Genomic DNA, 20,825 nt, shown 5'->3' with positions numbered 1-20,825 from the left:
GCTTGAATATTTCAAATTAATCTTACTGCTGACAAGGGGCTCCAGCTGAAAAGGATGTATTATCAATTTACATTGATTTTAACCTATTCCTAGCTGCCTCCTCTTCTCTCTCTCCCCCCCCCCCCCCCCACTTTTTATTCTGGCATTTCCCTGTTCTCATTCCCAAAATGCCCACTCTATTCATTTCTATAGATGCTGCCTGGCCTGCTGAGTTCCTCCAGCGTTTTGTATGTGTTGCTCTGGAGTTCCAGCAGCTGCAGAATCTCTTGCATTTACTTTTGGACAAGTTCAGTGAAAGGTGCAATTTGATGTTTTGGAAGCCATTGTTTGAGTAACAGATAAAACCAGTTCTAATAATCATGTTTAATTTAACATTGCATGATAAATAACTGCTTACAGTAACATTTTACAAAAACCATTTATTATTGCCCAGTGTGTAGTAGATACAGGCACTTCTCTGTATTCAGTTGCTTGCAGGATCCGTTCCCTCTGCATCACTTCTTGACCTTTCCCTGAGCTGCTACAGCCTCCATGGCTGCCTTCACAGTTGCCTCGTCTCCCAGGAATTGCATGGGCTTGGTGGGCTTCAGGTTAGCGTCCAACTCATAAACAATGGGAATACCGGTCGGCAGGTTGAGTTCCATGATGGCAGCGTCAGACAACCCTATAGAAAGAGTAACAGCAACAAACTAAGGATTGGAGGTCAGGTGATAATACTTAAAAAATTAAAATCCTTTTGGACAAATATCACATCTCTATTCCACAAAATGTTAATTATATTCAGTCCTTACTCAAAATATACAAGGGTTAACAAGCAGAAATCTATAAGGAGTTGGTGGCAGCCTACAAAAACAAAGATGAAAGCAAGATTAAAAAAGTGTGGGGAAAAAACCCAATAATTAATAGGCAGCAAAAATGATGCCCAGGAATAGAGACTGGCAGATCAGGTGTAAGACAGTCGATGGCCAAATAAACTGATGATGGGTGGGGGTCAGTAGGAAACTAGGGAAGCCCTGGCAATACTCCACAGGTTCAACAACCTCTGGCTAAAGAAATTCCTCCATCTCTGTTCTAAAGGGATTTTAAAACAAATTTAAAATCAGATTTTAAGCTATTTGATGATGGCCATGAAGGTTATAAGAAAAAAGATTCAATTAGAAAAACATAGATGCGATGAGTAATAAGGTTTAACCCATTCAAATGTTACTGTGACCAACTTCATTAAATCCCTTTTTCTCATAAGGCATTGAAATTTGCTCAGAAAGCTGCTCTTCACAACTGAGTTTAATCAAAGCAGTGACAATTAACCAAATTAAAGCATCGTGGAAATCGAACTGTACCTTCACCCACTGACTGGGTTTGCTTCCCGATAAAAATCCTGTATGATATTGGCTGGTCATACACACTACAGTATGTAACAGGTCTTTTGGCCCATCTAGTCTATGCTGACCTGTTGTTCTCCCTAGTCCCATCAACCTGCACCTGGACATAGCCCTCCAGAGTTTTCCCATCCATGTACTTAGATGTTACAGTCAAATGCTCACCCACCACTTGCACCCACTCCAAAGCACACGGGCCTGTTGACTTTAAGGCTGCGGTTTGCAGCAGCGCACACCTATCAGATGCGGGCCAAAAATACCCAAGCCTGATTGTGTGCGGAGTCCCAAAAAGGTACTCGTCGTCCATGTCAAAAGCATTCTCCTGCAAGGGAGGGGAGGGAAGGGCGACAGGCAGACCAGTCTCTTGGGACAGGTGGATCAGATCCTGGTCAAGGTGAGTATTGTCCTGGATGGACTGGACTGTGTAGGACTGCTATGCCAGCATGGAGCCCAGACAAAGAACCTATACCCTGCAATGAGGAGAAATAATGGGCACTAATCCTTTAGGCAACAGATTCCCCATTTTTTGACAGCAGGGCTACAACTGCTCTGCACCGGGAGGGGCATCTCATTCATCACCAGGCTTTTTCCCCTTACCCTGGTATAATTAACCCCTTCACCCCCACTTGTGCCAAAAGGTCTACAGAAATTCAACTGTCAGCTCATTCAGCCCGAGACTTGCTTCGCTGTAGCTGGTTGAGGGCACCAGTCAGTTCCTAGCCACTCAGCATCCGCAGGGCTAACCCTTGGTAAGTGGGCCCACAGCCCTACGTGCATCCTCATGAGTCAGACCTGAGAACAGAGCCTCAAAAAGAGTTTACCTCATCAGTAATTCTAACTGGATCTGTAACGGAGGAGCTGCCTGAAGTCACCTCTCCCCTATTGGAGAAAATAGGAGGATGAGGCATGGTCCAGATCCTGTAGCATCTGTGAGGAGAGATACTGGGCCTCAGTGCTTCCTTCTCCCTCTGGTACTCATCCCAGAGAAGCTCCAGCTGAGACTTCAAATCTATCAGCTCCTTCAAGCCACTTGATCTCAGATATCCTTTCTTTTTCAATCTTTTTATTGATTTTCATATATACACAAAAAAATAACATAGTAATAAAGTTGTGAATACAATAGACTTGAAATCACATTGATAATAAGATAACAATATCCTACTAAACATCAACAGAAGAGAATACCTTAATCAATCAAGTCCACGATTATATGAAAAAAAACAAAAATAACCATTAAAAAAGAAAAAAATATATTAAATATATGTGAAAAAAAATATATGAAAAAAAACACTAAACTAAACTAACCTGGGCAATAATAACAGTTTACAAATATATGATAGTGTCAAAGAACTCCGGAACTCCATACCTGAACATGAATAAGCAGAGAAAAGGTCTGGAAAAGGCCAAATTAATTCATATGAAAATGTCTAATAAACGGTCTCCAATCTCAGATATCCACCGCTTGGTTGACACGTGCATATTCCTGCCAAAACAATCTGATGTGAACCTTGTGCATATCTCACTGGAGCCTCAGACCTAGCCTGTTCTTCCTGGCAGGTCCTCCAGCAGCCTGTTGCTGAAATGCAGGTACACGGATCCCACCTATGCAGACAGCGCATTGAGCTCTGCCCACACCAGGTGGTGGTCTGAGCACACAAACAGCCGCCTAGAGGTGGCCAACACTCAGGAGATATACAGTTGATGAATCCGTGAACCTCCAAACTCCTCTACGCCTCCTTAAGACTGTTGAAGAGTTGGAGAGTAGGCCCAACAGATGTTCGAGGATATGACCAACTCCCTTAACTATTGCACTGACGCCCTGTTACTCTGGGGATCACTGCCACGAGGGGGGGGGGGGGGGGTGGAACAGTGGGGTGGAGGCCCAGCAGTGTTGCCCTACACCTCTGCGGTGGAGTCACCTTTGGGCAATTCTTTAGAATATGCCCACTCTCTGCAGGAATGGCACTGTGGGCAGCCCGCAGCCATCGAATGGTGTAATAATGCCCCTCAAACTGCACCCGAAAGTGTCCCTTGGCATCCCCAGCCCGCTCTAGCTGCATAAGCAGGCGGCGCTGAAAGGAGAAAAGGTGGTCAAAAACCCTCGGAGGTGCGTCGGGGTTATCGCTTCACTGCACCTCACCCAGATAGCGCAGGAGGGGGGTGAACGTCAAAAAGAATAACCATCTGCACAGGGGCCAACAATGGAATGAAATGCAGATAGAAAATGGTCTTCCTGGTTACTTTTGCAGATGCAACAATGCATTTGCAATCTGTGACAGTCTTAGTTGTTCCTACCATCTAAAGCTGGTACAGTAGATTGCACGAAAGGGTGACCCGCTTTACTCTAGAACCTGCAGCCTCCACATCAGACTTCGATGTCGACATACTGGAACTACAGCTCGCCTTGACAGTCAATTCACTGTCCCAAAACTCCACAGCACATTAAACAAATTCAAAGGAAATGCTGGTTTATCTTCGTGTTTACTTTTAGCAAGGCGTGCATGGATCAGGTGGCAGTGTGATGATATATGCAATTAATGTAGTTTTACATATAACCTGAAATTAAGTAAACACAAAAATGCTTAAACACACGATAACACAATTATTGAAATATTACACACACAACAGTTGTGATTTTACACCCAGAATGCCTCTCAAAAAGAAACAGTTCAGCCGGGGAAGGGAAAATAGATAGGCAGGGAAGTCAGTGCAATGGAAAAACATCAGCACTATTCATGCCACTGTGAAAAACAAAGGTCTTCCAGGCCAGTCTACTATTCCTCCAGCCTCTTCAAAGTCCTCTTCACCCAGTTGCCCCAGGCTAGCCACTCCAAAGAGGTGGGATTTTCCTGTTACAAAGCTGAATAAATCCATTCCCACTCCCAACAAAGTTAAGGCTCAAACTTTGGCAATCTGTCAGCTGTAGCCACTGTTCAGAGCTCGAGAGACTGGGATCAAAATTTTCACATAATAGAGTCCTTCCAGGAAGAGAAAATGTTCTAATCCACTGCCAAGACGACACCACAGACCCAAAATCTTCTGGAGATCTCTAAACCTGTTTTTAGGATTTTGAAAGGCAAACACAAAGAAATCTGCAGATGCTGGAAATTCAAGTAACACACACAAAATGCTGGTGGAACGCAGCAGGCCAGGCAGCATCTATAGGTCCTGACGAAGGGTCTTGGCCCGAAACGTCAACAGTGCTTCTCTTTATAGATGCTGTCTGGCCAGCTGTGTACCACCAGCATTTTGTGTGTGTCATTTAGGATTTTGCCTTTTTTAACTTTAGGAAAGAGTTTTTATAGTGTGACGCTCCCATAGTGAGCTTAAGGCCAACTGCTTAAACCAGTCTGACCTCTCATTAACAAGGTGTTTTCACCCAAAGAACTGTCTGCTTACTGGATTTTTTTTTGCACCAATCTTTAAACTCTTAGAAGCTTGTGCATGGAAATCCCAGGAAATCAGCCATTTCTATGATATTTAAATCACCTTGTCTGACACCAACAATCATTCTAGTTAAAAGAATTGCATTTCCTCCCTATTCTGATGTTTGGTCTAAACAACAACTGAACCTCTTGACCATGCCTGCATGCTTTTATGCATTGTTACATGATTAGCTGATTGGATATTTGGATTAATGGGCGAGTGTACCTAATGAAACGAAGTGGTCATTGAGTGTATAGCCCAAGACCGTTCCAGAGAATGGTACTAGTTACAGCAGCAGTGACTGATCACACCACCTCTGACCTTTATGAAGGAGGTCTCCATTCTCGAGTTACACCGCTTGGGTTCACCACTATTTTTAGCATCCACTGAGGCTGGGTCGGGAGTGAGACGATGGAAATTAAACCAGAGACATTAATAGTAAATTGACCCCAATCTTTAACACAAAAAAATGAGTGGGACCCACCCACAAAGGGTCATAAATTTGATTGAGTGGCGATGGGGCGAGTCCTGTGTTTAAATTGAACTGTTTCCCCAGAGCCGGTATCTTAAGAGTCAGTAAATTCATCAACTACTCATTCTCGGAATACACAGGCACAGAATTCACACCTCAACGAAGCAAATAAATTCATTCTTTCTACCAATCATGTTTCAGCTTTTACTCTTTTCCCTCCTCCCACCTTCCTTTTCCAATCCTGCTGAAGAGTCTCGGCTGGAAATGTTGACTCTTTACTCTTTTTCATAGACGCTGCCTGACCTGCTGAGTTCCTCCAGCACATTGTGTGTTGCTTTAAATATCCTGACTTACCATTTTAAAGAGCAAAAAAGGTCTTATATACACCCAGAGATCAGCATGGTAGCAAATGAGCCTGCACTGCCCAATTACACCAATGTAATCAACTATGTACAAAGTTAAGGGAGGGAAGTTTAGGGGAGAAATCAGGGATAAGTTGTTTGTGTTTGTTTGTTGTTTTTTTTTATTTTTTTAAAATTTTTACAGAGGGTTGTGAGTGCCTGGAATGACTTGCCAGGGATGGTGGTGGAGGCTAAAACATTAGGGGTATTTAAGAGCCTTTTGGACAGGCACACAGATAAAAGAAAAATAGAGGGTTACAGGGTAGTGTGGGTTTAGTACTTTAAAAAAAATGAATATGGGTCGGCACAACAGTGAGGGCCGAAGGGCCTGTACTGTGCTGTAGTATTCTAGTGTCTAAACTACTAAACTGTACATCTTTGGGATATGGGAGGAAACCGGAGCACCTGCAGGAAATCCATATGCTCGGGGGGGGGGGGAAGAACATAGAAACTCCTTACAGTGACGGAATGCTATTGCATATGTCTTGGCCAATGCATAACTGATATCAGAACAATGTTTTGCTTGCAATGCGACCACCAATAGAACCTGATGTAAAGATCATTATACTGATGCAATGTTGAATAATGCCTACCTGACCTTATGGTAACTAGGCCAAAGGAGGTCATTGTCCATTGAGTTCACAGCTCTAAACAGCCCTGATTTCCATGGAGAGATCTCTGGGCTGGATAGAGCTGGGTAGTCAACTAAAATTCCCATCACCTTCAGTAAGTGGTGATGAGGGAGACTATAGGATCTGGATGGATAAGAGGGATAGATTGAGTGGGTAGCCAGAGTTTTTCCCAGGCCAGATACCGGGGGCATGATTGTAAGGTGATTGGAGGAAGTATAGGGGGTATGGAGATCAGTTCTCTACACAGAAAATGGTGTGTGTGTGGAACACTGTCATGGTAGATGCACTAGGAACATTTAAGATACTCTGAGATAGACACCTGGATGATAGAAAAATGGAAGGCTATGTAGGAAGGAAGGGCTAGATTGACCTTAGAGTAGGTTTAAAGGTAGGCACAAGCGGGACGCAGGACCTGAACTGTGCTGGGGATATACTGGGGGTAGCCCGCATGTACTGTCGCACTTCTGGTTCTAACATGAATGACCACAGCTTACTAACCCTTACCAATTCTTACCACGTCTTTGGAATGTGGGAGGAAACAGGAGCATTCAGAGGAAACCCATGCGGTCACAGAACGTACAAACTCTTTATAGTGGCAGAAATTGAACCTAGATTTTACAGCTGGCACGCTTTAAAGCTTTATGCTAGCTGCTACACTATGGTTCCGTCCCATATTCTTTTAACAAATTAACATTACTTTAACAAATACTCCAACAATTGTTTTCACCTCCAGTCTGCTCCCCTACTCTACAGTGTAGTGCACTCTTCTCACACACACAGGTGCAAATGCATATCTACAGGGAATTCAATCCAGTCCTCTACATTTAGGATTCCCAACAGGATTAATTAGTTGATAAGGGGTGGGCATGAAAAAAAATCGGAAAAGCAAATAATGTAGGGCATCCTAATATTTACGGTGGCTCTCTACCTGTCTGGCAGCTGTTACAAGAACATGACAATTTTTCCTTCCCCACCCAGGGGTACTGAGGTTAAATTTTATTTTATTTGATTTATTTATTTGGTGATACAGCATGGAGAAGGCCCTTTGAGCCTCACGACCCACGCTGCCCCAGGGGACAATTTACAATGACCAATTGACGTACCCAATATGTGGCAGGAGACCGCCGGACCTGGAGAAAACCCACGCATTCCACTGGGAGGACATAGAGACTCTTTACAGAACAGCACTGGAATTGCACCCCGAATTCCAGAATGCCCTGAGCTGTAACAGCACCGTGCTAACCGTTACACTACCATGGTGCCCTAATGTAGGTTGATGGAAGAAAAACTAAAAAACTGGACATCTGAAATAGGAACAGAAAATGCTGCAAACAGCCATGTCAGAGAGCATCTGTGGACGGTTTGTTCTTCTGCTGGAGATGCGTTTCCTTCAACGATGCCCACAATAGGTAACGTATTGCTGAGCTGATTGATAGAGCTTGCACATCGCATAATCAACCCCATAGGGAACAGTGAAATTATCTGAACATTTAACGACTAAAGGACACGCTTGTGGATTGATGATTTACTAAAGCAAATCCTGACTGCAGTGTTATTTTATGCTTGGACAAGGCCAGTTTAAATAAGCACTGATTTGCAACGTCAGATCATGCAAATAGCAAATATTGCATTGGCTTAGCTGACTGATAATTATATAAAAGCCAAGCATTTGGAGGACACAACACGCATGAACAGTGCATTGATGATGTCTCCTTGTATAGTGACCAAATGGTTGCAAATGGATAGCCAAGATTGGAGAACAAATCAATTTCAACCAGTGAGCCCCACTACTGTCATGTACCTAAAAAGACAACTCCTTCTGATTTCCATCAAGCAGATTGAAGAGTGATCTTTAAACTACTGCAATCCATGAGCATAGGATGAACAGCAATACCTCTGCCAATGGCTTCTAACCAGCTCCAATTCTGACCCTGGACAGGAATAAAATTTCAGAGCTCAACCAACTGTTCTTCAAATGTCAATTGTAATCTACACCTTCCCAAGCTGCTCCTTTAGAGCAGCAGGCTACCTAATCTCTCAACACTTGATCTCATCCCCTACCTTTAAATGACTTTTAAAGGCCTTGATTGGCATTAACGTGTGACCTAGAAAAAATCAGGTCCGTATCAAGTGCAAATTCTAACTCAGAGGTCGGAGTTGAATCAGAAAAAGGAAAGGTTTCCTTCCATAAAGGACGTTGGCAACCTAGATGAGATCTCTCGTTGGGTCACTTTTTGTATATGCCATACTCATCCCCTTCCCCCAGTTCAAATTCTGGAAGAGCCATTGCTGGATCAAATGACAGAATCAGAATTTATCATCACTGGTTTGAATGAGGTGAAATTTGTTGCTTAGCAGCCGTACAGATTCATTTATCGCTTGTACACGGCAGCATACAGTGAGATCCATCTTTTTGCATTTTACATGAGGATGTGCTGGGGGCAGGACACGAATGTTGCATCAACATAGCATGCCCACAATGTTCCAGAGAACACAAGCAACAACAACAGCACAAGCCCACACGTCTCAAAAGCACTCTTCCATCTCAGAGACCAGATTTCTACTGAGGATTGATTCCAGGAATCTCTCAAGTATAACCTCTGCATTATAAGGCACATACAAGTTATTTCTTACCCTCTAGATGCTTGACTATGCCACGCAAACTGTTTCCATGGGCTGCAATCAGAACACGTTTTCCTGCTTTAATCTGTGGTGCAATCACTTCATTCCAGAAAGGCAAGGCTCGTGCAATCGTATCCTTCAGACTTTCACAGGTTGGTAGCTCTGAAGATTTTAGTCCTTCATAGCGCCTTGCCTGTGATCAAAAAATAATTCTCAAATCAGTTACTATGCTACAGGATATATAACATGAGTACAGCCTCTTCCAAAGCTCAAAGGACTATTTAATGCTGTAATTACAAGAAAAAGTGCATTCATCTGCATCTCATGATGACAGATAAAAGGTTTGTGCTACATCATGGGTAGTAGCCTGCCCACCACTGAGCATATCTTCAAAAAACAGCATCCATCATTAAGGAACCTCACCACCTAGGACATCAATGTTCCCTCTAATTTGTAATGACCACCGTGTGCAAAGATCTGTGCAATTTTTTGCTCAGTGACAACGTGCACACTGAATAATTTCTTTAACGAAAACAGTATCAGCCAGTTCTAAAGTCTGCAGACAAATCATTGCCGACTCCACATCCATATCAGAAACAGGAAAGGAAATGTGATGGTATACTTAAGATGCTAATAAGGTACAGGGTGACAATCTTTTGTGTGCAGTTTAAATTCCTTTACGCATTAGTAGCAAAAGATGTGTGCACACACATACCTTAGAGGGAACATTGCAGGTCATGTGGTCTTTTCATTGTTACCATCAGAGAGGTGGTACAGGAGTCTGAAGACACACACTCAACATTTTGCTCTTACCATCCCATCAGATGTCTGAACTGCCCAGGAAACCATAAACACTAACTAACCCATTATTTTAGATTCTGATGAAGGGCTTTGGCCCGGGAAGTTGACAGTTTATTCCCCTTCATAGATGCTGCCTGACTTTCTGAGTTCCTCCAGCATTTTGTGTGTGTTATTCTGGATTTCCAGCATCTGAAGAATCTCATTTGTTTACCTCAATATTTTGCTCTCTCTTTGCACTTTCTTATATTTATTGTATTAAAAATGAACGCACTTGTGTATTGCCAAATTACACAAAAACAAACATAATTCTAATTAATGGACACCTTGATAATCTCAGGATAATCCCTAATCAGTTTATTAACTCAGATAATTTTAATGGTTTAAATACTTTTTCAAGGTGCAGTGAAGTAGGTAAAATGACAATTTTTACACATTAGTATTCCCCGAATGGCAAAGTAATAATCAGTTTAGACTTTAGTGATCCAGCTTCAAAGATAAATGTTAATCTAGAGGCATAAAAAGCAAACAACAGCCCCTTTCCCCTGCACCTCAGTGAAATACCCCCACCCCAGCAGAAAGCTGCCAGATCCTGACTCAGAACCAAATGAACCATCGCACAAGTTAAAGTATATTCTAGCTCTTGTGCAACATTTGATTGGATCAGAACCAGGTTGGCTAAGCAGGTCTGTGCTACACTTTGCCCTGCAGGATAGTGGAGTACCTTACACCTTCTTGGCAGAGGCTGTCTCCACCTCACATATTACACCATATTGATTTTACTGGGAAAAGTGTTTAAATATATTAACACGCAAGAGAAATTTGAATAGTACAAGGGGTACGAGAGTGGTTGCAGGTCAAGGGGACAAGGCAGATTAATAACTCAGCGTGAGCAAGGCATTGCCAGCCAATGCTGCGGTGACACCAGCACTGGAGTTTGAAGCATATGGTCCTGGATTTGAATCCAGCTGATTCCCTCGCATGCTTACTATTCGTGCTGGGTTGAGCGTTCAACTAGCAACTCAGCCTCGTAAAAAAACAAATACTAAGGAAACAGCAAAAATGCTGCCCAATGCATGAGAAAGAACAACTGGGACTAGATGTGCCCTCATTCTAATCACTCCCACAGTTCTGACTGAAAAGCTCCAGAACCTGGGCTTCTGTACCTCCCTCTGCAACTGGATCCTCAGCTTCCTAACTGGAAAACCACAATCTCTGCAGATTGGAAATGATATTTCCGACAGGAGGGAGGCAAAAGAGGTGGGTACATGGCACTGTTGATCAGAGATAGTGTCACGGCTGCAGAAAAGGTGGACGCCATGGAGGGATTGTCTACTGAGTCTCTGTGGGTGGAGGTTAGGGACAGGAAGGGGTCAGTAAGTTTACTAGATGTTTTTTATAGGCCGCCCAATAGTAACAGGGATATCAAGGAGCAGATAGGGTAACCGATCCTGGAAGGGTGTAATAATTACAGAGTTGTCATGATGGGAGACTTTAATTTCCCAAATATCAACTGGCATCTCCTTAGAGTAAGGGGTTTAGATGGGGTGGAGTTTGTTAGGAGTGTTCCGGAAGGTTTCCTGACACACTATGTAGATAAGCCTACAAGTGGAGAGGCTGTACTTGATTTGGTATTGGGAAATGAACCTGGTCAGGTGTCAGATCTTTCAGTGGGAGAGCATTTTGGAGATAGTGATAGCATTAGTCAGAGATAGGAATAGACAAGCTAGAAAAGCGTTTATTTGGAGTAAAGGGAATTATAAGGCTATCAGGCAGGAAAATGAAAGCTTAAATTGGTACGGATGTTCTCAGGGAAAAGTACAGAAGAAATGTGGCAAATGTTCAGGGGATATTTGTGTGAAGTTCTGCATAGGTACATTCCAATGAGACAGGGAAGTTATGGTAGGGTACAGGAACTGTGGTGTACAAAGGCTGTAATAAACATAGTCACAAGAAGAAAAGCTTAAAAAAGGTTCAGAGAGCTGGGTAATGTTAGAGATCTGGAAGATTATAAGGCTAACAGGAAGGAGCTTAAGGAGGAAATTAGGAGAGCCAGAAGGGGCCATGAGAAGGCCTTGGCGGGCAGGATTAAGGAAAACCTCAAGGCATTCTACAAGTATGTGAAGAGCAAGAGGATAAGACGTAAAAGAATAGGACCTATCAAGTGAGGAAAATGTGTATGGGACTGGAGGAAATAGCAGAGGTACTTAATGAATACTTCAGTATTCACTATGGAAAAGAATCTTGGTGATTGTACTGATGACTTTCAGCAGACTGAAAAGCTTGAGCATGTAGATATTAAGTGGATGTGCTGGAGCTTTTGGAAAGCATCAAGTTGGATAAGTTGCCAGGACGGGATGAGATGTACCCCAGGCTACTGTGGGAGGTGAGGGAGGAGATTGCTGAGCCTCTGGCGATGATCTTTGCATCATCAATGGGGACGGGAGAGGTTCCAGAGGATTGGAGGGCTGTGGATGTTGTTCCTTTATTCAAGAAAGGGAGTAGAGATAGCCCAGGAAATTATAGACCAGTGAGTCTTACTTCAGTGGTTGTTAAGTTGATGGAGAAGATCCTGAGAGGCAGGATTTATGAACATTTGGAGAGGTATAATATGATTAGGAATAGTTAGCATGGCTTTGTAAAGGGCAGGTCCTGCCTTACGAGCCTGATTGAATTTTTTTTGAGGATGTCACTAAACATATTGAAGGAAGAGCAGTAGATGTAGTGTAGATGGATTTCAGCAAGGCATTTGATAAGGTACCCCATGCAAGGATTACTGAGAAAGTAAAGAGGCATGGGATCCAAAAGGATGTTGCTTTGTGAATCCAGAACTGGCTTGCCCACGGGAGGCAAAGAGTGGTTGTAGATGTGACATATTCTGCATGGATCCCTTCACTCCCTCATCCAGGTCATTTATAAAAATCACGAAGAGTAAGGGTAAGGGTCCCAGTGGTGTGCCTCAGGGATCTGTTCTGGGACCCTTACTCTTCTTGATTTTTATAAATGACCTGGATGAGGAAGTGAAGGGATGGGTTAGTAAGTTTGTTAATGACTCAAAGGTTGGAGGTGTTGTGGACAGTGTGGAGGGGCTGTCAGAGGTTACGGCGAGACATTGATAGGATGCAAAACTGGGCTGAGAAGTGGCAGATGGCATTCAACCCAGGTAAGTGTGAAGTGATTCATTTTGGTAGGTCAAATATGATGGCAGAATATAGCATTAATGGTAAGACGCTTGGCAGTGTAGAGGATCAGAGGGATCTTGGGGTTTGAGTCCATAGGATGCTCAAAGCAGCTGCGCAGGTTGACTCTGTGGTTAAGGTGGTGTACAGTGTATTGGCCTTCATCAATCGTGGAATTGAACTTAGGAGCTGAGAGGTAGTGTTACAGCTATATAGAACACTGGTCAGACCCTACTTGGAATACTGTGCTCAGTTATGGTCACCTCACTACAGGAAGGATGTAGAAACCATAGAAAGGGTACAAAGGAGATTTATAAGGATGTTGCTTGGATTGGGGAGCATGCCTTATGAGAATAGGTTGAGTGAACTTGGCCTTTTCTCCTTGGAGCGACAGTGGATGAGGGGGTGACCTGATAGAGGTGTATAAGGTGATGAGAGGCATTGATCGTGTGGATAGTCAGAGGCTTTTTCCCAGGGCTGAAATGGTTGCCACAAAAGTCACAGGTTTAAGGTGCTGGGGAGCAGGTACAGAGGAGATGTCAGGGGTAAGTTTTTTTTTCTCAGCGAGTGGTGAGTGCATGGAGTTGGCTGCCAGCAAAGCTGGTGGAGGCGGATATGATAGGGTCTTTTAAGAGACTTTTGGATAGGTACATGGAGCTGAGAAAAATAGAGGGCAATGGGTAAGCCTAGTAATTTCTAAAGTTGGGACATGTTTGGCACAGCTTTGTGGGCTGAAGGGCCTGTATTGTGCTGTAGGTTTTCTATGACATCTCCACTTCGCTATCAACACTTGCTCACCTCAGGTGTGCGCTTAGCCCTCTGCTCTATTCTCCCTATACCCATGACTGTGTGGCCAGACACAGCTCAAATGCCATCTATTAATCTGCTGATGATACAACTATTGTTGGCAGAACTTCAGACAGTGATGAGAGGGTGTACAGGAGTGAGATACAACAGCTAGTTGAGTGGTTTCACAGCAACAACCTTTTGCACTCAACGTCAGTAAGACCAAACAACTGATTGTAGCCTTCAGAAAGGGTAAGATGAGGGAACACACTCCAGTCCTCAGAGGGATCAGAAGTGGAAAGGGTGAGCAACTTCAAGCTCCTGGGTGTCAATATCTCTTGAGGGTCTAACCTGGACCAAACGTATCAATACAGCTACAGAGATGGCAAGACAGTGGTTATATATCATTAGGAGATCTGACACATTATCTAAAACACTCGCAAATTTCTAGGTGTACTGTGAACAGCATTCTAACTGGCTGCATCACCGTCTAGTATGGGGGAGGGGGCTACTGCACAGGATCGAAATAACCTGCAGAGAGTTGTAAACTTAAGCCAGCTCCATCATGGGCACTAACATCCATCACTAAGGACGCCTATTACCCAGGGCATGCCTACCTTCAGGAAGAAGGTACAGAACATTGAATGATTCAGAAACAGCTTCTTCCCCTCTGCCATCTGATTTCTGAATGAACCTTAAACCCATGAACACTACCTCACTATTTTTATTTATGCTCTACTTATTTAACTATACACATACACAGGTACAAGTTCACTGTTTTTCTCTAGATCTACTGCATCTTCCTGCTGCCGCAAATACAAATTTCACATATATACTGGAGACATTAAACCTGATTCTTTTCTCATAACTACCACCCAGGAGGAGGTACAAGAGCCCAGAGACACACACCTGGAAGAGATGTAGTTGTGAAAATGATAAAACACAAACAGCATTTGATGAACACGAATGGGAATAGAGTCTAGAAATGAAAATGCCCCACTAATCAGCAGTTTCAAAGTGCCCAAGTACATTTCGAGAGACCCGATGTGACAAGGCAAACAGGGGCAGAGTGTGAGAATTACTAATTCGGAGACCGCGGCGCTGGACAGTTTCCATGATGTGAAGCTCGATGAATGAGTGAGAGTGAACAGGCGAGAGGGGCATCGTGAGGATCTGCACGTTCCACCACCAGGCGGAAGGAGACGCAGAGCATGTGGAGAGTTACAAAATGGGTAAAAAAAAATCTACAGCAGTGAAATCCGGGTTCAATCCTGTTCGTTGGGTTAACGTATAAGGATACCCTAGGATTTAGGACGAGCGCAAGGGTCAAAGAAACTTTCCACGAGGACAGAGAAGTGCTGTTCTTCAAGTGTCTACATCTTCCACCAGGGTGGATCTCTACCCCATTTTTACCCAGCCCAGGGATGGCCCTATCCCTCTCACTACTTCCATCCTCCCCTGCACCAGTCCAGGGGTAGTTTGCCCCCCATCCAGCATAAAGAGGTACTTTCCTTGCAATGGTGCCGACACACCCTGTCCCAAGTCCAGGCACCGTGCCCTCTCCCCACCCCAATCTCACACCAGTCCCGCAACCATCCAGGAACTGCGGCCCCCTTCCCCATCAGCACGCTAGCCCAGATACATCTCCTCACCCCGTCCCCACATCAGCCCACCCGGCCAGACCCCTCACCTTGCTGATGATAGTGTAGTACGGGTGCTGCGCATCCATGGGCGGCGGTGGGATGTCGAAGGAGCGCCGCCAGATCTTCACCTGCTCCTCGCCGTGCTTGGCGGCGGTCTCGGCCTTATTGAGGCCGGTCAGTCCGCCGTAGTGGCGCTCGTTGAGGCGCCAGGTGCGGGTGACGGGCAGCCACATCTGGTCGATGCCATCCAGGATGACCCAGAGGGTGCGGATGGCGCGCTTCAGCACCGAGGTGTAGCACACGTCGAACTGGTAGCCGGCCTCCTTCAGGGCCTGGGCCCCCCGGGTCGCCTCGCCCAGCCCCTTCTCGCTCAGGTCGGCGTCGAACCAGCCGCAGAAGCGGTTCTCCTGGTTCCAGGTGCTCTCGCCATGCCGCACGATTACTAGCTTGTAGCAAGCCATTGCGGTACTCTAATCGAGGGGCGAGGCTGCAAGGTTACTGTGGAGACGATACAGGGCCCGGAGGTCCGAGTGGAGTGGCGTCGCGTCTTGAAAAGGGGCCTATTAACCCATCGGTCGGCGGAAGACCCGCCCTCCTGGGCGAAAACCACGCCCACCGACGGGAGCGGGAGGACCGTACCGATAGAGCCTGTCCATCAGTGATTGGCCACGCCCACCAACAGGAGCGGGAGGACCTTGTCTCTAAACCTGTCCATCAGTGGTAGGCCACGCCCACCGGCTGGAGAGGGTGGACCGTGTGTATAAACCTGTCCATCAATGGTAGGCCACGCCCACCGGCTGGAGAGGGTGGACCGTGTCTCTAAACCTGTCCATCAGTGGTAGGCCACGCCCACCGGCTGGAGAGGGTGGACCGTGTCTCTAAACCTGTCCATCAGTGGTAGGCCACGCCCACCGGCTGGAGAGGGTGGACCGTGTCTATAAACCTGTCCATCAGTGGTAGGCCACGCCCACCGGCTGGAGAGGGTGGACCGTGTCTATAAACCTGTCCATCAGTGGTAGGCCACGCCCACCGGCTGGAGAGGGTGGACCGTGTCTATAAACCTGTCCATCAGTGGTAGGCCACGCCCACCGGCTGGAGAGGGTGGACCGTGTCTATAAACCTGTCCATCAGTGGTAGGCCACGCCCACCGGCGGGAGAGATCTCCGGACAGAGGGAGAGAACGAGAATCAGGTTTATTTCAGAGAAAAGGCTCTAAAATGAACACAATTCCGAAGAACGATGTAGAACATTTAACATGAAGAGGGCTTCTGTTCCTACACAGCATCTGGGAGCTCTCAAGCACTGTTCCATCTGAGTCCATCTGAAACAGGCCCTTTGGCCCATCTAATGTACACCGTCTAAGGTATCACCTGAGCTAGTATTTGCTAGAATTTGGTCCTTATCGATCTAAACATTTCCTATTCGTGTACCCATCCAAATATCTTTTAAATGTTGTGATGAAACCTGCCTCTAGCACTTCCTCTGGCAGTTCGTTCAATGGGTGAAAACCCTGCCTCTTAGCTCTGCTATAAATCTTTTCCCTTTCACAATGAAAGCTCTTTCTTCTCGTTTTAGACTCCACTGTCCTTGAGAAAGACTGATTATCCACATTATCTGAATCCTATATTGTACTAAGCCTGAAAACCTCTGTTGGTTCACCTCTCAGCCTCCTTCTGCTTCATCCAGCCCCGATGAGGGGTCTATACCCAAAATGCTCGTTTACGTTCCTCCGTAGATGCTGCTTGATCTGTTGAGTATTAAGTTATTTTTTAAAACCCTTGCACCATTGTCACTCATGTGGCTCCTTGAGGTGATACACCCTTCTGATGCCCCGTCTGACTCAGATGGAACCTAGACTGTGGTACTTCCTGCAATTTATTATCCCTGTCATCCCCAATTCTCCTTTACTGTGGGGAAGGCAGGAGAACGGGGTTGAGAGGGGTAATAAATCAGCCATGAAGAAATGGTGGAGAGGACTTGATGGGCAAATGACCTTATTCTGCTCCTATGTCTTATGGTCTTCCCCACAGAGCCTTTACATCCGCTGCACTGAGCTTCAGTGTGTCCCTCAGCGTGCACTCCTGCAGCCTGGTCTGTGCAAGTCAAAATTCAAAGTAAATTTATTAACAAAGTACCATATACTACCCTGAGATTCATTTTGTTGCAGAAATTTAAAAAACATTAGAATTTATGAGAAATTGTACATCAACAAAGACTGACAAACAACCAATGTGCAAAAGAAGACAAGTTGTGAAAATAAAAAAAATACTGAAAACATGAGTTGTGTGTGTAGTGTAGGCCTCCGTTAGTCTCGATAGACCATGGATCTGCACCTTGGAAAGTTTCCAGGGCGCAGGGTTGTATGGAAGACCAGCAGTTGCCCAAGCTGCAAGTCTCCCCTCTGCACGCCACCGAATTTGTCCAAGGGAAGGGCACTAGGACCCATATAGCTTGGCACCGGTGTCGTCGCAGAGCAATGTGTGGTTCAGTGCCTTCTTCAACACAAAACGCAGCCTCAGCCAAGGCTCGAACCAGCGACCTTCAGGTCACCAGATAAACACCTTAACCACTTGGCCACGCATCAACATGAGTTGTAAAGAGTCCTTGAAAGACATAGATTCAGTTCAGCGTTGTGGAGAGTGAAGTTATCCCCGCTGGTTCAGGAGCTTGATGGCTGTTTGAAATAACTGTGCCTGAACGTGGTGATGTGAGACCCAAGGCTTCTGTAGCTCCTGCCATATGGTAGTAGCGAGAAGAGAGCATGGCCTGGATGGCAGGAGACCTCTGATGATGGATATTATGTGGTGGGTCACCGTGGTTACGTAGTGGTTAGCTCAATGTTATTACTGCTCAGGCTGTTCTGGAGTTCAGAGTTCAACTCCAGCATCATCCTACAAGGAGTCTCTCGTGGAATGTGTGGGTTTTACCGGGTGCTCCAGTTGCCTTCCACAGTCGAAAGAAGTACTGGGTGGATCAATTGGTCATTGTAAATTATCCTGTGATTAAGATCAGGGTTGATCAGAGTCATGGGGTTGCTGGGCCAGCATAGCTCGAAGGGCCGAAAGAGCTCATCCATACTAGACCATGATGCAACCAGTTAGGATACTCTCGACTGGACATTTATAAAAGTTTGTCAAAGTTTTTGGTGCCATGCCAAATGTATGCAAACTTCTCAGAGAGCAGAGCCAGTGTCGTGCCTTCATTGCGATAGCTGGATCCACCACAGATCCTTTGGAACGTTCATGCCATGGAACTTAAAGTGACCGACCCTTTCCACCTCTGATCCCTTAAAGAGGACTGGCTCTTGGACCTCCAGCTTCCTCCTCCTGCAGCCAATAATCCGCTCTTTAGTTTTGCTGACGTTAGCAAGAGGTTGTTGAGGCACCACTCAATTCAGATTGTTAGTCTCCAGTCTTAGAATCACTTGTCTTGGAAAACTATGGCCATCTTGGAATCTCTGCAGTGGACCAGGAGGATCCCACGCCTGCTCTGACTGACACTGATACCGCATCACCTATCCTGAAAAACCATGGCCATCTCGGAATCTCTGCAGTGGACCAGGAGGATCCCACGCCTGCTCTGACTGACACTGATACCGCATCACCTATCCTGAAAAACCATGGCCATCTCGGAATCTCTGCAGTGGACCAGGAGGGTCCCACGCCTGCTCTGACTGACACTGATACAGGCCTGCGATCGGAGATTGGGACCTGTTACCGTACCCAAGATCTGCCCTGCACCTGATCCTTGTACTCACTGAACAGTTTTCTAAAATATGTGAAACTTTCAGAGAGCTTTACAAACGTATAGGTTTTCGATATAATGCCATCACAATATGTAGTTCCAGACTATTGATCTTTAACTGTCGCATGATTGGCTGATTACATATTTCAAAATCCAATGAGCCGGAGATGACCGCATATTCACTGTGGGTCAGCGAGTTAGAAGACTTGCTTTAGTGCATGGTATTTAGATTCAAATGCAGGCTCGACATGGGATTGGGAATCTGGCCAGACGTTGCTAATGGTGTCTGACTCCCAGCCCAGAAGCCAGTCTGCAGTTTGAGCGCCAGAGCCTCTGACCTTTATTCAGAGTTCAGTGTCAGAGGTCCTGAGAGACAGCTGTTGTGACAATCTCTCAGGTTAATTCAGATTCAGGCGGTTTGAATAATCTGTCACTCCAGTGGGCTTTTAAGGAAGAGATGCCAAGTTCCTGGGGCAGTCTGACCTTCAGAGATGCAGAGTTCATGTCACAGGAACTGGGTGTGGCCACGTGTAAAAATAGGGACGAACTTAACTGATTGTAGCCTGTTCGATCTACTGGTGACATTGAATTGCAACAGACGAAAAAGAAACAAAATGCTTTATCTGCATACTCTGCTTTTGCAGCATGGTTCAAAGTTCAAAGAAACTTTATTATCAAAGTACCATACTTATACACTCAATGGCCTCTTTATTAGGTACACCTGCTTGTTAATGCAGATATCTAATCAGCCAATCATATGGCAGCAACTCAATGCACAAAAGGTATGTAGACCTGGTCAAGAGGTTCAGTTGTTGTTCAGACCAAACATCAGAATAGGGAATAAATGTGAGCTAAGTGACTTTGACTGTGGAATGATTCTCGGTGCCAGATGGGGTGGTTTGAGTATCTCAGAAACTGCTGATCTCCTGGGATTTTCACACACAACAGTCTCTAGAATTAACAGAGAATGATGCAACAAATAAAAAAACATCCAACTAGTGCCAGTTCTGTGGGCGAAAATGCCTTGTGAATAAGAGAGGTCAGAGGAGAATGACCAGACTGGTTCAAGCTATCAAGAAGGCGACAGTAACTCAAACAGCCACAGGTTACAACAGTGGTGTGCAGAAGAGCATCTTTAAACACACAGCACATTGAACCTTGAACTGGATGGGCTTCAGCAGCAGAAGACCACGAACGTACTCCCAGCGTCCACTTTATTAGGTACGGGAGGTAGCTAATAAAGTGGCCACTGAGTGGATGTCACCATGTATACTCTGAGATTCATTTCCTTGCAGGCATTCACAGTGGACCAAAAGAAATACCATGGAATCAATGAAAAATTACACACGGAGAAAGGTGACGTAACGGTCAACGTCATGCTTTAAAGCCCCAGCAAGCACGGTGACACTTGCAAACTGTCCCCAACACATCTTCAGTTTGTGTTGGTTGTCGATGCAAAATGATTGTCTGTTTTCATGTTTTGATGTACATGTGACAAATCAAGCTAATCGTTAATCATGGACTCACCCTCAAGGACCCTTCATCTCGATATTTATTGCTTATTTATTTATTATTTCTTCTTTTTGTATTTGTACAGTTTATTGTCTTCTGCTGTCTGGTTGAACACTCTAGTTGGGTGGTTTTTCAATGATTCTGTTATTCTATAGAGTTTTTGAGTATGCCCACAGGAAAATGAATCTCAGAGTTATATATGGTGGCATATGTGGTACTTTGATAACCAAT

The 20,825-nt window shown here is 45.1% G+C and overlaps 1 protein-coding gene across 1 annotated transcript; it reads right to left on the bottom strand.

Annotated features, from left to right (window-relative positions):
* Window positions 1-344: 344 nt before the first annotated feature.
* Window positions 345-15,919, bottom strand: LOC132391058 (phosphoglycerate mutase 2). Its single transcript, XM_059963753.1, has 3 exons — window positions 15,386-15,919; window positions 8,945-9,125; window positions 345-664 (listed from the first exon to the last, which is right to left on the bottom strand). Exons 1-3 carry the CDS (start codon window positions 15,797-15,799, stop codon window positions 495-497), a joined length of 765 nt encoding a protein of 254 aa, XP_059819736.1. The 5' UTR covers window positions 15,800-15,919; the 3' UTR covers window positions 345-494.
* Window positions 15,920-20,825: the final 4,906 nt, after the last annotated feature.

This window comes from Hypanus sabinus, chromosome 1, assembly GCF_030144855.1.
Source record: "Hypanus sabinus isolate sHypSab1 chromosome 1, sHypSab1.hap1, whole genome shotgun sequence".
Lineage (NCBI taxonomy): Eukaryota > Metazoa > Chordata > Chondrichthyes > Myliobatiformes > Dasyatidae > Hypanus > Hypanus sabinus.
This window is presented reverse-complemented; position numbering and strand designations above follow the sequence as displayed.